This window comes from Rhinolophus ferrumequinum, chromosome X (genome assembly GCF_004115265.2).
Source record: "Rhinolophus ferrumequinum isolate MPI-CBG mRhiFer1 chromosome X, mRhiFer1_v1.p, whole genome shotgun sequence".
Classification (NCBI taxonomy): Eukaryota; Metazoa; Chordata; class Mammalia; order Chiroptera; family Rhinolophidae; genus Rhinolophus; species Rhinolophus ferrumequinum.
The window spans coordinates 36,160,948-36,174,899 of record NC_046284.1 but is presented as its reverse complement, the minus strand read 5'-3'; the positions used below and the strand labels follow the sequence as shown (position 1 = coordinate 36,174,899).

Sequence of the window (13,952 nt, the reverse complement as noted above, 5' to 3'; positions counted from 1 at the left end):
TCCAGGGCCAGGGAAGGAGCCATAGGGGCGAGACAGCTGTGTGTTGGAAGTCGTCATTGCTCGGAGCCACAAACACACCTGCCATCTCTCAGAGCCCACCCTACCCTAACCTTCCAGGGCTGATCCCTGCAGGGGCAACAGGGCTGCTGATACTCACAAGCTCTGCATCAGGCTTCAGTGGCAACATTGGGGTTTCAGAGGCCCAGAACCCCACTGACCATCACATCGTCCCATGAGGGCGGTGCCCTGAGACCAAGGTAACCTGATTACAGACGGGGCCATTTCCCAGGAAACCTATTGCGTGACAAGCTGGACCAGCACAAGACAAAATAAAACATTGCAGTGCGAACAAAATAAAACACTCCAGCAACACCTACTGGAAAGCAAAAGAAAGACCTCTTCATATCAACCTGCTGCAGAATCCCCTCCTGTAGCTTCCAGGAAGAGAAATAACTCATTAAGTGAAATGAATAACCAAGCTAACAAGGCAGCTCAAAAAATGAAAAATATTTCCAGATAATGAACTTAATTACATGGAAATATGTGACTTAAATGACAGAGAATTCAAAATTGCAGTTCTGAAAGAACTTACCAAGATGCAAGAAAACTCAGGCAGCTTAATGAACTCAGAAATAAAATCAATGAAGGAAATGAAGATTTTACCAAAGAGACTGAAATTAAAAAAAAAAAAAACACAAAAATTCTAGAGACGAAGAACTCAATAAACAAAAAGATGAAGAATGAAATAGCCAACTTAGGAAACAGAGTTGACCAGATGGAGGAAAGAATTAGTGATACTGAAGATAGAAATCTGGAAATTACATACATGGAAGAAGAGAGAGACTACTTGAGAGTTACATAAATGAAAGAAGTCTACAAGAACTACCTAACTCCATCAGAAAGAGCAACATAAGAATAATGGTATAACAGATGGAGAAGAGAGGGAGAAGGGAACAGAGAATCCATTAAAAAAATACTCAACGAGAACTTCCCAAACCTATGGAAAGAGCTGGATCCTCAAATCCAAGAAGCGAATAGAACACCTAATTACCTCAATCCCAACAGGCTTTCTCCAAGGCACATTGTATTGAAGCTGTCAAAAATTAACAACAAAGAAAGAATCCTCATGGCAGCCAGGGGAAAGAAGATGGTAACCTACAAAGGAAAGCCCATTAGATTATCATCAGATTTTTCAGCAGAAACTATACAAGCCAGGAGGGACTGGAATGAAATATTCAACCTATTGAAAGAGAGAAATTACCAGCCAAGAATAATATATCCACCAAAGGAGTAAAGACTTTTCCAGACATACAGAAGCTAAGGGAATTTTCTACCACACGGCCTGCATTATAAGAAATAATGAAGGAGATTATTTGACTTGAAACAAAAAGTCAAAAGGATACAAAATCATGCATAAGGTTACTAACAGACAGAAGCAGGAAATGGCAACTACTACACAGAACAGGGTACTATACACTTAAACATCACAAAAATGGTAAAGAAGATAAAAAAAATTTAAAAAAGAGAAGAAAAAGATAATTTGCTACTTCAACTCAGAAATCAACTAACAGCAAAAATAGAGATAATTTGTGATGACAAATACATAAAAGGGAAGAGAGTAAAGGTCTGAATTTGCAAAGGAGAATGGAGATAAGACGCATGCTGAAGAAAAAGGACTACCATAATATGAAACTTTCTTTTACATAAACTTAAATGGTAACCACTCAAAAAAAGAAAAAAAAAAACCAGTACTGAGACACATAATATTAAAAAAAAAAAACAGAGGGGAAAAAAATCATAGAATACCACCAAACTAAAATAAGAAGAAACAAAAAGGTAGAAAACAACAACAACAAACAATGGAGACACGGAGCTAACAAAAAATGAAAGATAAAATGGCTATAGGAAATCATCATATATCAATAATTACCCTAAATGGAAATGGACTGAACTCACCAATAAAAACACACAGAGTAGCATATTGGATCAAAAACAAAACCCAACCATATGCTGCCTCAAAGAGACACATCTCAGCATGGAAAACGATACTCCATACGAGTGGAATCCAGATAAAAGCAAGTGTAGACATACTTACATCTGACGAAACAGACTTCAGGATAAAAAAGGTAACAAGAGACAGAGATGGACATTTCATAATGATAAAGGAGTCAACACAACAGGAAGACATAACACTTATCAATATATATCCCCCCAAACAGGGAGCACAAAATTATACAAAGCAACCACCCACAGAACTAAAGGGAGAAAACAACAAAAGCATAATTATAGTAGGGGACCTAAATATGTCATTGACAGCTATGGATAGATCATCCAAACAGAAAATCAGTAAGGAAATATCAGCCTTAAATGACACATTAGATCAAAAGGACATAATTGACATTGATAGCTTCATCCTAGAACACCAGACTATGTGTTCTTTTCTAGTGTACATGGAACATTCTCAATGATAGACCATATATTGGGACATAAAATCAGCCTCAGCAAATTTAAGAAGATTGAAATCATACCAAGCATATTATCTGACCACAAGGCTTTGAAATTGGAGATCAACTGCAAAAAGAAAGTAGGAAAAAGCAAAAACACATGGAGATTAAACAACCTGCTATTAAAGAACTGGGTCAAAAAAGAAATAAATGGAGAGATCAAAAGATACATAGAAACAAATGAGAATGAAAATATATCCTATCATAATTATTGAGATGCAGCAAAGCAGTATTAAGAGGAAAATTTATACTATTACAGGCCCATCTCAAGAAACAAGTAAAACCCCAAATGAACAACCTAACATTATATCATAAAGAAATAGAAAAAGAAGAACAAATGAAACCCAAAGTCAGAAGAAGAAAATAAATAATTAAAAAATTAGAGCAGTACTAAACGAAATATAGAACAGAACGACAATAGAAAAAAATAATGCAACAGAGAGCTGGTTCTTTGAAAAGATTAATAAAATTGACAAATCCTGGGCTAGACTCACTAAGGTAAAGAGAAAAGACACAAATAAGCAAAATCAGAAATGAAAGAGGAGAAGTTACCATGGATACTACAGAAATATAAAGGATCATATGAGAATACTATGGACAATATGCCACCAAATTCAATAACCTAGAAGAAATGGATAACTTCTTAGAAACCTATAGCTTTCCTAGGCTGAATCACGAAGAACTGGAAAATCTAAATAGCCCGATCAACAGTAAGGAAATTGAAACAATCATCCAAAACCTTGTTAAGAGCAAAAGTCCAGGACCAAACGGCTTCACTAGTGAATTCTACCAAACATTCAAAGAGAATCTAATATCTGTCCTATTCAAACTCTTCCAAAAAATCGAAGAGGCAATACTTCCTATCTCATTTTATGAGGCTAACATTACCCTGATATCAAAACCTTGGAAGGATAATATGAAAAAAGAAAACTGAAGACCAGTATCTCTGAGAAATACAGATGCAAAAATCCTAAACAAAATTTTGGCAAATCAAATACAACAATACAGTAAAAAGATTATACATCATGATCAAATGGGGTTCATTCCAGGGACACAAGGATGGTTCAACATACTCAAATTGATCAATGTGATACATCACGTAAACAAAAGACAAAAATGATATGATTACATCAATAGATGCAAAAGAAGCATTTGATAAGACACAACATCCATTTATGATTAAGACACTTAATAAAATGGGTATTGAAGGAAAGTACCTCAACATAAGAAGGGCCATATACGACAAACCCTCAGCTAATATCATACTTAATGGTGAAAAACTGGAAGTTTTTCCTCTAAAATAAGGAACAAGACAGGGTTGCTCCCATCACCCCTCTTATTCAACATAGTATTTGAAGTCCTACCCAGAGCAATCAGGCGAGAGAGAGAAATAAAAGGCATCCAAATTGGGAATGAGGAAGTTAAATTGTCACTTTTTGCAGATGACATGATTATATATATAGAAAACCCTAAAGACACCACCAAAAAAAACTATTAACAACCATAAACGAATACAGTAAAGTTGCTGGCTACAGAAATCAATGTACAAAAATTCACTGCATTCCTATATACTAATAATGAACTTTCAGAAAGAGAAATGAAAAAACCAATTCCTTCTGCAATTGCAATGAAAAGTATAAAATACCCAGGAATAAATTTATCAAAGGATGTGAAAGATCAATACACTGAAAAGTATAAGACATTTTTAAAAGAAATTGTGGAAGAAGACACAAAGAAATAGAAATATATTCGATGTTCATGGATAAAATCAACAGAGTTAAAAAATCAACAGAGTTAAAACGGCCATATTACCCAAAGCAACATACAGAGTTAATGCAATTCTCATCAAAATCTCAATGGCAGTTTTTTTCAAGAAATAGAACAAAACATCATCAGATTTGTATGGAATCACAAAAGACCCTGAATACATAGCCAAAGCAATCCTAAAAAAAAAAAAGAATAATGCTGGAGTTACCACATTCTCTGACTTCAATTTGTACTACAAAGCGACAATAATCAAAACAGCATGGATTTGACAGAAAAACAGATACACAGACCAATGGAATAGACTTGAAAACTCATAAATAAACCCACATATATGTGGACAGATAATTTTCGACAAAGGAGCCAAAAACATACAGTGGAGAAAAGAAAGCCTCTTCAATAAATGGTGCTGGGAAAATTGGAAAGCCACATGCTTTTCAAAAGAATGAAACTAGACTGCTATCTGTCACCATATACCAAAATTAACTCAAAAAGGATCAAAGACCTAAACATCAGACCTGAAACAATAAATTGCAAAGAAGAAAGCATAGGTACTAAACTTGTGGATCTTGGGTTGAAAGAGGATTTTATGAATTTGGCCTCAAAGGCAAGGGAAGTAAAAGTAAAGATAAATGAATGGGGGCGGCTGGATGGCTCAGTTGGTTAGAGCACGAGCTCTGAACAACAGGGTTGCCAGTTTGATTCCCATATGGGCCACTGAGCTGCACCCTCCACAACTAGATTGAAGACAATGAGCTGCAGCTGATCTTCCAGAGGGGGCAGCCGGATGGCTCAGTTGGTTAGAGTGCGAGTTCTCAACAACAAGGTTGCTGGTTCAATTCCCACATGGGATGGTGGGCTGTGCCCCCTGCAACTAAAGATTGAAAACGGCAACTGGACATGGAGCTGAGCTGTGCCCTCCACAACTTGACTGAAGGACAACTTGGAGCTGAGGGGCCCTGGAGAAACACACTGTTCCCCAATATTCCTCAATAAAAAAAAAAAGAAAATTAAGAAAAAAGATTTTTTTAAAAAGACAAATGAATGGGACTATATCAAACTACAAGGCTTCTGCACATTAAAAGAAACCATAACAAAGAGGCAACCAACCAAATGGGATGGGAGAAGATATTTGCAAACAATGCCTCAGATAAGGGGTTGATATCCAAAATGTATAAAGAACTACTACAACTCAACAACAACAGCAAAAAATCCAATTAAAAAGTGGGTAGAGGACCAGAACAGACACTTCTCCCAAGAACAAATGGCCAACAGATATGAAAAAATGCTTAACTTTAGTAGCTATTATGGACATGTATATCAAAACCACAATGAGACATCACCTCACCCCTGTTCGAATGGCTATCATCAACTAGACAAATAATAACAAGTGTTGGAGGTTGTGGAAAAAAGGAACCCTCATACACTGTTGGTGGGAATGTAAATGTGTATAGGCACTATGGAAAACAGTATGGAGGTTCCTCAAGAAATTAAGAGTAGAATTACCATATGACCCAGAAATCCCTCTTCTGCATATCTACCTAAAGAGTCTGAAAACATTTATCCATAAAGATATATGTACCCTGATGTTAACTGCAGCATTATTCACAGTGGCCAAGACATGGAAACAATCAGTGTCGTTCAGTAGATTAGTGGATAAAGAAGATGTGGTAGATATACACAATGGAATACTTACTTGGCCGTAAGAAAAGATGAAATATTGCCATTTGCAACAACATGGATGGATCTTGAGATTATCATGCCAAGCGAAATAAGTCAGAAAAAGTCGAGAACCATATCACTTCACTCATATGTGGGATACAAAAATGAAAGCAATAAAGGAACAAGACAAAGAAACAAAAACTCATAGACACAGACAACAGTTTGTGGTTATCAGAGGACGATGGGGAATGGTAGAAAAAGGAAAGAGGGATCAAATATATGGTGATGGAAGGAGAACTGACTCTGGATGGTGAACACACAATACAATATATAGATGATGTATTATAGAAATGTACACTTGAGATCTATATAATTTTACTAATCAATGTCACCCCAATAAATTTAATTTTAAAAAAGAGAACTTGAAACTACACATATGGCTCACATTATATTTCTATTGGACTGCTGGAATGGAGAATGGGCAGTATTCCCTGAAGCTTCCTTTTAGAGGTAAGTAAGTGCCTTATAGTGGCAAACAGGGAAAAGATTCTCAGTACCAGTAGTCTTCCATCAAGCTAGCATCAGTTTTTTTTTCATTTTCCCTTCAGTGATATGGGGCTGATGTTTTGACAGTTAGGATGTCCCCATTCAACATGTTAAGTACCTATGTGGTTGTCTCTTATCAGTAAATTAAAGCACTTCTTATTTTTCAAATGCAAGCCTGTCACATATTAAGGGCACACTTCCTCCCTCACTCCCATCCATCCATAAAAATCTGAGTCTTCATGTCAGGGCTTCGCCAAAGTGCAATAGCAATGGGATAACCAATGTGGCCATTCTTGCATGGCATCAGTAAAAACTACCAAAATAATGATAATCATGTGGGATAAAAGAAATAGCACTTATCAAATTGAGGACTTTTAAGGCAAACAGAACACCATATTCTAATAATAAACTAAAGCTTGTTTTATTGCTCAGGCAAAACACACAAAGTGATTGTTTATTTGATTCCCTGTATGAATCATGAGTTTAGGATCCTTTTACATTTTACAAAATACCTGGCCTAGTTTTGAGATTATATATACTCAATACATACAAAGAATATAGGGTATAGACTCCATACTAATAAAGGTAGACTTCTCTTTTTTGAATAAGTGAGACACCATCATTTCATTCTTTTCCGAACAAGTCATTGTTCCCATTACCCTTTAATACTTTATAGTATTTTATTGTTGACAATATCGGAATTAAATAAATTTTGGGAGACTTCTTTGCAGGGAGGTTGGCAAACATTTCTGAGTTTCTTTGTATGCCAAAAGAAAGCTGAACTTTTATAAACATGCTCTTCATATAATCACTCAGACAGACATTGAATGCATCAATCCAAGCCAGCTGGCACTAAATGGAACACCATATTCTTAACAAATGTAGGGCAGATTAGTGGTACCTCATCACTAGACGCTGTGCTTTCAGTAACTTTTCTAATACATGTGTGCCCTGCTCTAAGAAAGCACAAAAGATAGGTATGTTTAATGCATTACAGAAAAACCTGAGCATTACAAATCAGATTTGACACACAAGCAATCTTTTAACTACATGAAAAAAAAAAGTCAAGGGGTCTATTCTGTAATTTGCTCCAAATCCAATGTTTTAATAATTTTGAGAAGGAAGATCTAGTCATTGAACTTGTGTAAGGAGATGGCCTGGTACTAAGAGTTAGGTTGCAGTTTTCACTGCATTCAAGACAAACAGAAAGATTAAATACAACTTTTAGAAAAACCTTCAAGTTTTCTCTCATTCATGTCTCAGTCAGTGGGTTTCACACTTTCAGAATTTGTTACACCTATGTTGCCCAATATGGTAGCCACCAGCCATATGAAAAATATATTCACAATTATGATCAATTTCCATGAGACCTTCATTCTTCCCAACTCTCCCTCCAATAGCAGAGTGGGGTTAAAAGCTACATTTTTTTGGCTATTGAATGCATGGTGATCAAATCTGTAACCATTACCTCAGTAGTAGTATTTTCTGTTACTGATTCAGATTTTATCTACAAGACTGGATACAAATAAGTTCAAAGAGACAACATATTATTTAAGACAACTAACATTTTATAAAGGAATACTCATGTATATAAATATAATCAAGAGCATCAATATGGTTTAAAAAGCAATTGTTACCTTAGCACCCACTAGGAAATCAAACAATGGAACGCATTATCTGATATATTACAACTATACTTTGATACACTAATGTAAATGAAGGTGATAAATATGGTAGAAATTTAATATATTGGTTTGGGGCAAGGTGACAAATAAACTGGGTGTCACAGACAGTGAGATAATGTCTATCATTGCACTCACACCGAACATGATTTGATCTGTAGTAACTGCATTTGAGACCACATATTAGGGTGCCTGATAAAGGGGTTTTTATTGTTTTTCAAAATTAATAACTCTTCATTTTAACCAAAAGCCCAAATAAGGAAAATCAGATAAATTAAAACAAAGCGTTTTTATACAATACTCTGATGATCAATAATTTGAAGTCCAAGGCCCTCTTGAGGAAATTCTTTCTGCTTTGCAAAAGCTGTGGGAGACCATTAACATTATGAGGCCAGTTACAGGAAATATTGATCTCTAATATGTCATGGTCTCACACCCTATGGGGTCTTATGGACCTGACTTAACATAGCATGTGCAGGCCCAATTACAGGATAAGTCAGCTCCAAGTATTTCACACATTTGTAAGCACAGGAACCACGGGGTATCCACCACGGGATGAACCCTCTGGATAGCCACTGAAATTAGGCAAATGGTATGATAATCCAAGATGAATGGTGAGGTTAAGCCTTCCACACTAAAAGCAGATGGATACGGTACAACCATGAACATGGGGAAAATCTCAGAATTTGAACAGGTAAAGAAAACCAGGGTGGACTCAACTCAGGTTAAGTAAAACTGCCCGACTGTCAAAAGAAGTTTTGCAAAGAAGACTTCTACAGAATTCATTTGCCCAGCTGAAGTAAATAAATCTCAACTGATATATTTTTATCCAAGCCACAGCTGAGAGTTTGAGTAACAGGGGAACAGCAGAGTTAAATGACATTACATTCTTCATAGTCACCACTCCAATTTCAGTAGTATCTGCATAGAGAAGTACAGAGAGTTACACTGAAATTGTGTATGCTGAGGAATGCCACTAGATTAGCTCCAAGGAAAATTATTAACCTTTACAATAATTTTTACTTTTTCTCTCAAAGATAGATTTCAACTTTCACTTTTACATTGGTTGGGAACACTTCCTTTGTTGCGTGGTTGTGTATTTTGAGAAAGCAAATCCAGTGGCACTTGTGAAGGCTTAGAACATAAACCAAGATTTAAAAGTAATGGAAACACAGCTAAGTTTTACTTTAATCACAAAATCACAACTGGAGATCCATTTGCATATCTTAGCTAAAAAGACAAATTTTTAACCAATCAGCAAAAAATGTGCCACAGATTTTAATGTTCATAATCTAGAATTTTTCACATAAATATACTATTTATAAATATAGCCTTTATTTGCAAAATTTTTCTTAAAACATTTCTTTCCAACATATTTGAAATTTTCATATGTGTTTTAAGGGAAAAAACAGCCTATTTTAAAATGTACTACTGAACTTTAATGTGTGATTAAACCAGTGCCACCAAACTAAAAAAGAAAAAAAAAAGAAACATACTGCTGTTAGATATATAGTCACTACAAATAACACATGTCCTATACAGTGATCATATACATGCTCTTGTTTCACTTCTCAGTCATTGTCAGAACCATTTGGAGGTAAGAAAACCAATGTATCATTGAAAATATGCCCAAATGCCCTAAGACGGTATACCCCATACATCATCACATGCATCTGATTTGGAGTCAGTCCATTAAAAGTAACAGCCATATCTGAACAACATCCTTCTACTACCAGGTTGGGGTGATTAGTCATTGCCTCTTTAATAAAAAGCCCAACAGATTTGGTATTAAATACATTTTTTCCTTCAGAATCTTCTGCATTTTCTGCAAACACTCCAGCATATTTCAGGCAGACTGCTAGCTGCTTATCTTCAGATATCTTCCAAATCATCCCTCCCTGTTCAGGACACTTTTCAGGGACACTGAGAAGGCTGTTAAGTCTTTTCATTGATTCTATACTTAAGACAATTCCTCCTTCTACACTCACATATTCAAAGTCTCCAGATTTTATAGTGTGGCCCAGATAGAAAGGTTGTGATGGATCCTTTTTTAACAAAAAATACTTTAAGTTTTCAATAATAGCAAACGTGGAGGGGCGTGCAAGGAAGAACCAGTTGTACTGGTCTCTATATTTATCAAAGGTGTATTTGTAAGCTTTTCTCATTATTAACCACATGTCATTTGTTTCCATGTTAATTGACTCAAACACTTTAACATTTTCAGAACTGAAGAACTCCGCTTTGTCACAGTGTTTGGTCCAAGTCTCCTTCACTGCAGCCCAAAGACTCACATCTTTGGGTTTTACAAGGATGATACAGTATACCCGAAAGCTCTTACTGAGCTCCATGCGTTCATCCTCTGAAATTTTCAAGATATCTTCTTTCTTAGGAGCTTGTAGGTGATGATGCTCATGGTGGTACATTCTATTTCCATAACCAATTCTAATGTGTCCTAGCATAGTGATCAAGGCACAGAAAATGCTTCCCAGCATCACACCCTTCAAAAATGAACTGCTTTCAGAAAGCATTTTTCCTATAAAGAAGAAAAAAATCCTTAGGATACTTAAAAGAAAAGGATTAACCTAGTGATTTGATTTGGTATTCCATATGTATACTTACATTTTGGTCTTAACATTAAATAAAGGTTCCCAAATTTGAAATCAAGTTAGTTGCATGTAAGTACCAAAGGGTCTAATAATAATTAGCTTCCAATTTATACTGTTCAGTATAAACTGGAACTTTGCAGCAACACCTCTCTGCAGAATTTTCTGGGAGGCTATTTTTGTATTTCATCTATGGGGATTTAATTAACCAAGTACTAAAAGCATTAACTCGAGTAGCCAATGTTACATAGATTATTCTTCCATCATTCTGTTTAAAGGAATTTCGTATCAGAAGCTTGCATTATATTATTTAAATACCTCTTCAGATACAGACTTTTACATCAAAATCTTAAATTGAACAGATAAAACCACCCACAATTGGCAAATCAATGGTATCTGTGCTGGCATTTTTGTTCTCAACCTAGTGCTTTATTTAACTGATGATTGTTGTCCTTAGGTGTTTTGAGTACATGTAAAGCAAGTTTCTTGAAATTGACACAGTGTATGTTAATATTTACCCTATTGTTCCTAAGACTAAATGGTTTCCAATACAGTATCCCAACTAACTCATGTAATCAAAGCCCACAATGAAAATAGTTAAATTATTTGAATGATAATTTGGGGCACCATTCTGGGGAACCATTAATGAACAGTTTTACTTCCTCCAAGGCATTTTCTTATTCTTTGGGGAAGTAAAAGGAGAAAAGTTTACACTTTTACTTAAATTATAAATTAAAAGAAAACCCAACATTAAATAGAACTGTCGAGATTTTCACAATCTCCCCTCTATCTCCACAAGGAATGGTGTACTTAGCTACTGAGATTCTCCCTTTGTCTCTTAAAGTTGAAAAGGGTCTTAGAAGCTACCTAATGTAATTTCTCTCATTTTACAGCTAGGGAGAGGGTCCAGAGAGTTTAAGTAACTGACCCAAAGTCACAGAGTTAGTTAGTGGTAGAACTGAACTAGAAATCAGATCTCCTGACATCAATTTAATGCCTTTTCTATTACAGAATAATGATCTCAACAGTGCTTCTACTGCCCCTGAGCCATTTGAGAATTTACTGATATTACCGAGAATTTAATAAATAAGTTACTGAATAACCTTGTTTTCCTACAAATCAAAAAAACAAACAAAAACCTGTGGGATTTTTAACCATAGCTGACACTTTGGACACGACATCACTACACTGCTACGAGGAAACCATCCCGTGATATTCTTCTACAGGAAATGGACTTGGACTTGTACTAGAAGGACAAGGTGTGGAATAGCTTGGCAGATGTAATTCCTGAGTGTGGGTGTGGGGGTGGGGAAAGAGGCAGGATGGTTTTCCTGTGCCACTCACAGAACTTGGTCAATAAACACAGCTCTAAGAAGGAAAAGAGAATTGACAGGACACAAGCTCTGCTTAATATTAGAATTGTCAGATGCACTCTAAAATTGATTTAGATAGAATTTTCGCACTTCATATTATGCTATTTTCATTTCTGGCTAATATATGATAATTCATACGTGTCTCTTAGCTTAATAATGCATATGTATGTCAGAATTCTTCTCGATGGGGTCACTACTTATGGCTTATTTGCACCAATTATTACAAAGAGATCGTTTTTTTAAATCAGGGTGGCAAAAAATGTAACACGGGAGATGCACATGATAGCATATTTGGTGCAGAAGAGGGGGAAACTTAAACTGCACACAGGCACAAATAAAGCAGACAATATCAGTGTTTTCTGAGATGCATCGTTTTAGAAGGTGAAGATGGTTGGGGTGGAGTATAGAAAAGGGAGGACGAAACGGAAACCAGGAGGGAGGACATGGTCACTTCAAGATCCCATTGCGGGGCCAAAGAGGGCCTTCAAGAAGGCGGCTCTCGGTCTACCGCCCGCACTACTCCCACTGCACCTGCCCGGGTACCCCGCATAGAGCATGCTGGGAGTGGGCCAGGGCCCAGGCCATCCCCCAAAGAAGGGCGGGGTTGGGCCGCTTCGGGGGCCGCTCCAGATGCAGGCCGATGCCCCCAGCACTCACCAGCGTCTAGAACGGTTCAGGGGCGGGAAAACACACCCGCGCACGGCTTTCCTCTCACGTTCGCGCGCGCCCCTCGGGTACGCTCCTGGTCGGGCTGCTCTAGATGCAGGCGGTGTAACCTCGTTGGTTTCGCTAGAGGTGGGTAGGGCCAGGAAGTGGACGCCGCGACAGCGCTGGCAGCGGGGCGGGGCAAACGAGCCCTCGGCCAGGCGGAGACATCGGCCAGCGCAGACGTCGGAAGGACCAAGCGCGCGCACAGCGCCCACGCACCGCGCACGCAGCGCGTCCTTTCTCCCCGCCCTCTGCTGAGGTCAGAGAGGCGCGTCCTGCTGGCTTGATCCGCACGCTCGCCTGTACCAATGGGACGCCTAGAGAAGTGTGCAGGCGTAGGACCTGCTGATACCTCCCACCTCTTCATTTTCCGGGCGTGAAAGCTGCGAGAGCAAGGAAGAGCATTGCTGGTTGCAGCTCTTGTGGCACACCTTTCAATGGTTTCTCAAATGTACTCTTCCGTTACTCCTTGGGCCAAAATGAAAGCGACTTGGGCCAAAATGGAAGCGACTGAAATAGACATCGAATTATGAAGGCAAGGATTCACTGTGGTCATTGGAAGGACATCTGAAGCTCCACTGTCTGGAATCCAATCCATCTTCACCGTTCCCTTTGGTATGCTAGAAAAGTGGCTTCACCTCATTATGCTTCAGTTCCCTCCTTTGTAAAGTACAGAAAATATCACGGTAGTGCTATCTCATAGGAGGTTAAATGAGATAGTGCATATGACTCCAACAAAAGACCAAACATAAAGTAAGCATTCATTGAATTTTGGCTATTATTTTTTACCCCTGTATCACTAGCACTTAGCCTGCTGCTAGCCTGTAGTAGACAGTACACGTTTTTGAAATTAATGAATGCTAGAGCTACAGATGAGGAACCAGGACCAGAAAGGATAAAGCACTTTCTAAAGGCCACAGAGAAATTAATGGCAGAGGTAGGACTAGAACCTAGGTCTCCTAAATTGCACTAAACATGCCATCTTCCATTTTAAATTCATTTTTGTGACAGACGGGTTTTGCTAAAACAGTACAAATTCTTACAAATATTTAAAACGTACTGTTAACTAGCTTCCATCCAAATAACACTGAGTGGTGACTTACTCCATAC

At 37.5% G+C, this 13,952-nt stretch overlaps 2 protein-coding genes across 7 annotated transcripts in view; both read right to left on the bottom strand.

Moving 5' to 3' along the window:
- The window catches only part of CUL4B (cullin 4B), a 105,613-nt gene extending 92,690 nt beyond the window's left edge, over positions 1-12,923 (bottom strand). For all 5 annotated transcript variants that reach the window (XM_033103172.1, XM_033103194.1, XM_033103181.1 and 2 more), the window contains exon 1: positions 12,792-12,923. The gene's annotated coding sequence lies outside the window, so the exon portion shown is untranslated. The remainder of the gene's footprint in view (positions 1-12,791) is intronic.
- Positions 9,329-13,003, bottom strand: C1GALT1C1 (C1GALT1 specific chaperone 1). 2 transcript variants are annotated; one of them, XM_033103275.1, is made up of 2 exons: positions 12,792-13,003; positions 9,329-10,691 (listed from the first exon to the last, which is right to left on the bottom strand). In XM_033103275.1, exon 2 carries the CDS (start codon positions 10,684-10,686, stop codon positions 9,730-9,732), a length of 957 nt encoding a protein of 318 aa, XP_032959166.1. In that variant the 5' UTR covers positions 10,687-10,691; positions 12,792-13,003; the 3' UTR covers positions 9,329-9,729. The 2 variants fall into 2 exon arrangements, with proteins under 2 accessions (XP_032959166.1, XP_032959174.1); XM_033103283.1 differs by having other exon boundaries at positions 12,828-12,927.
- Positions 13,004-13,952: the final 949 nt, after the last annotated feature.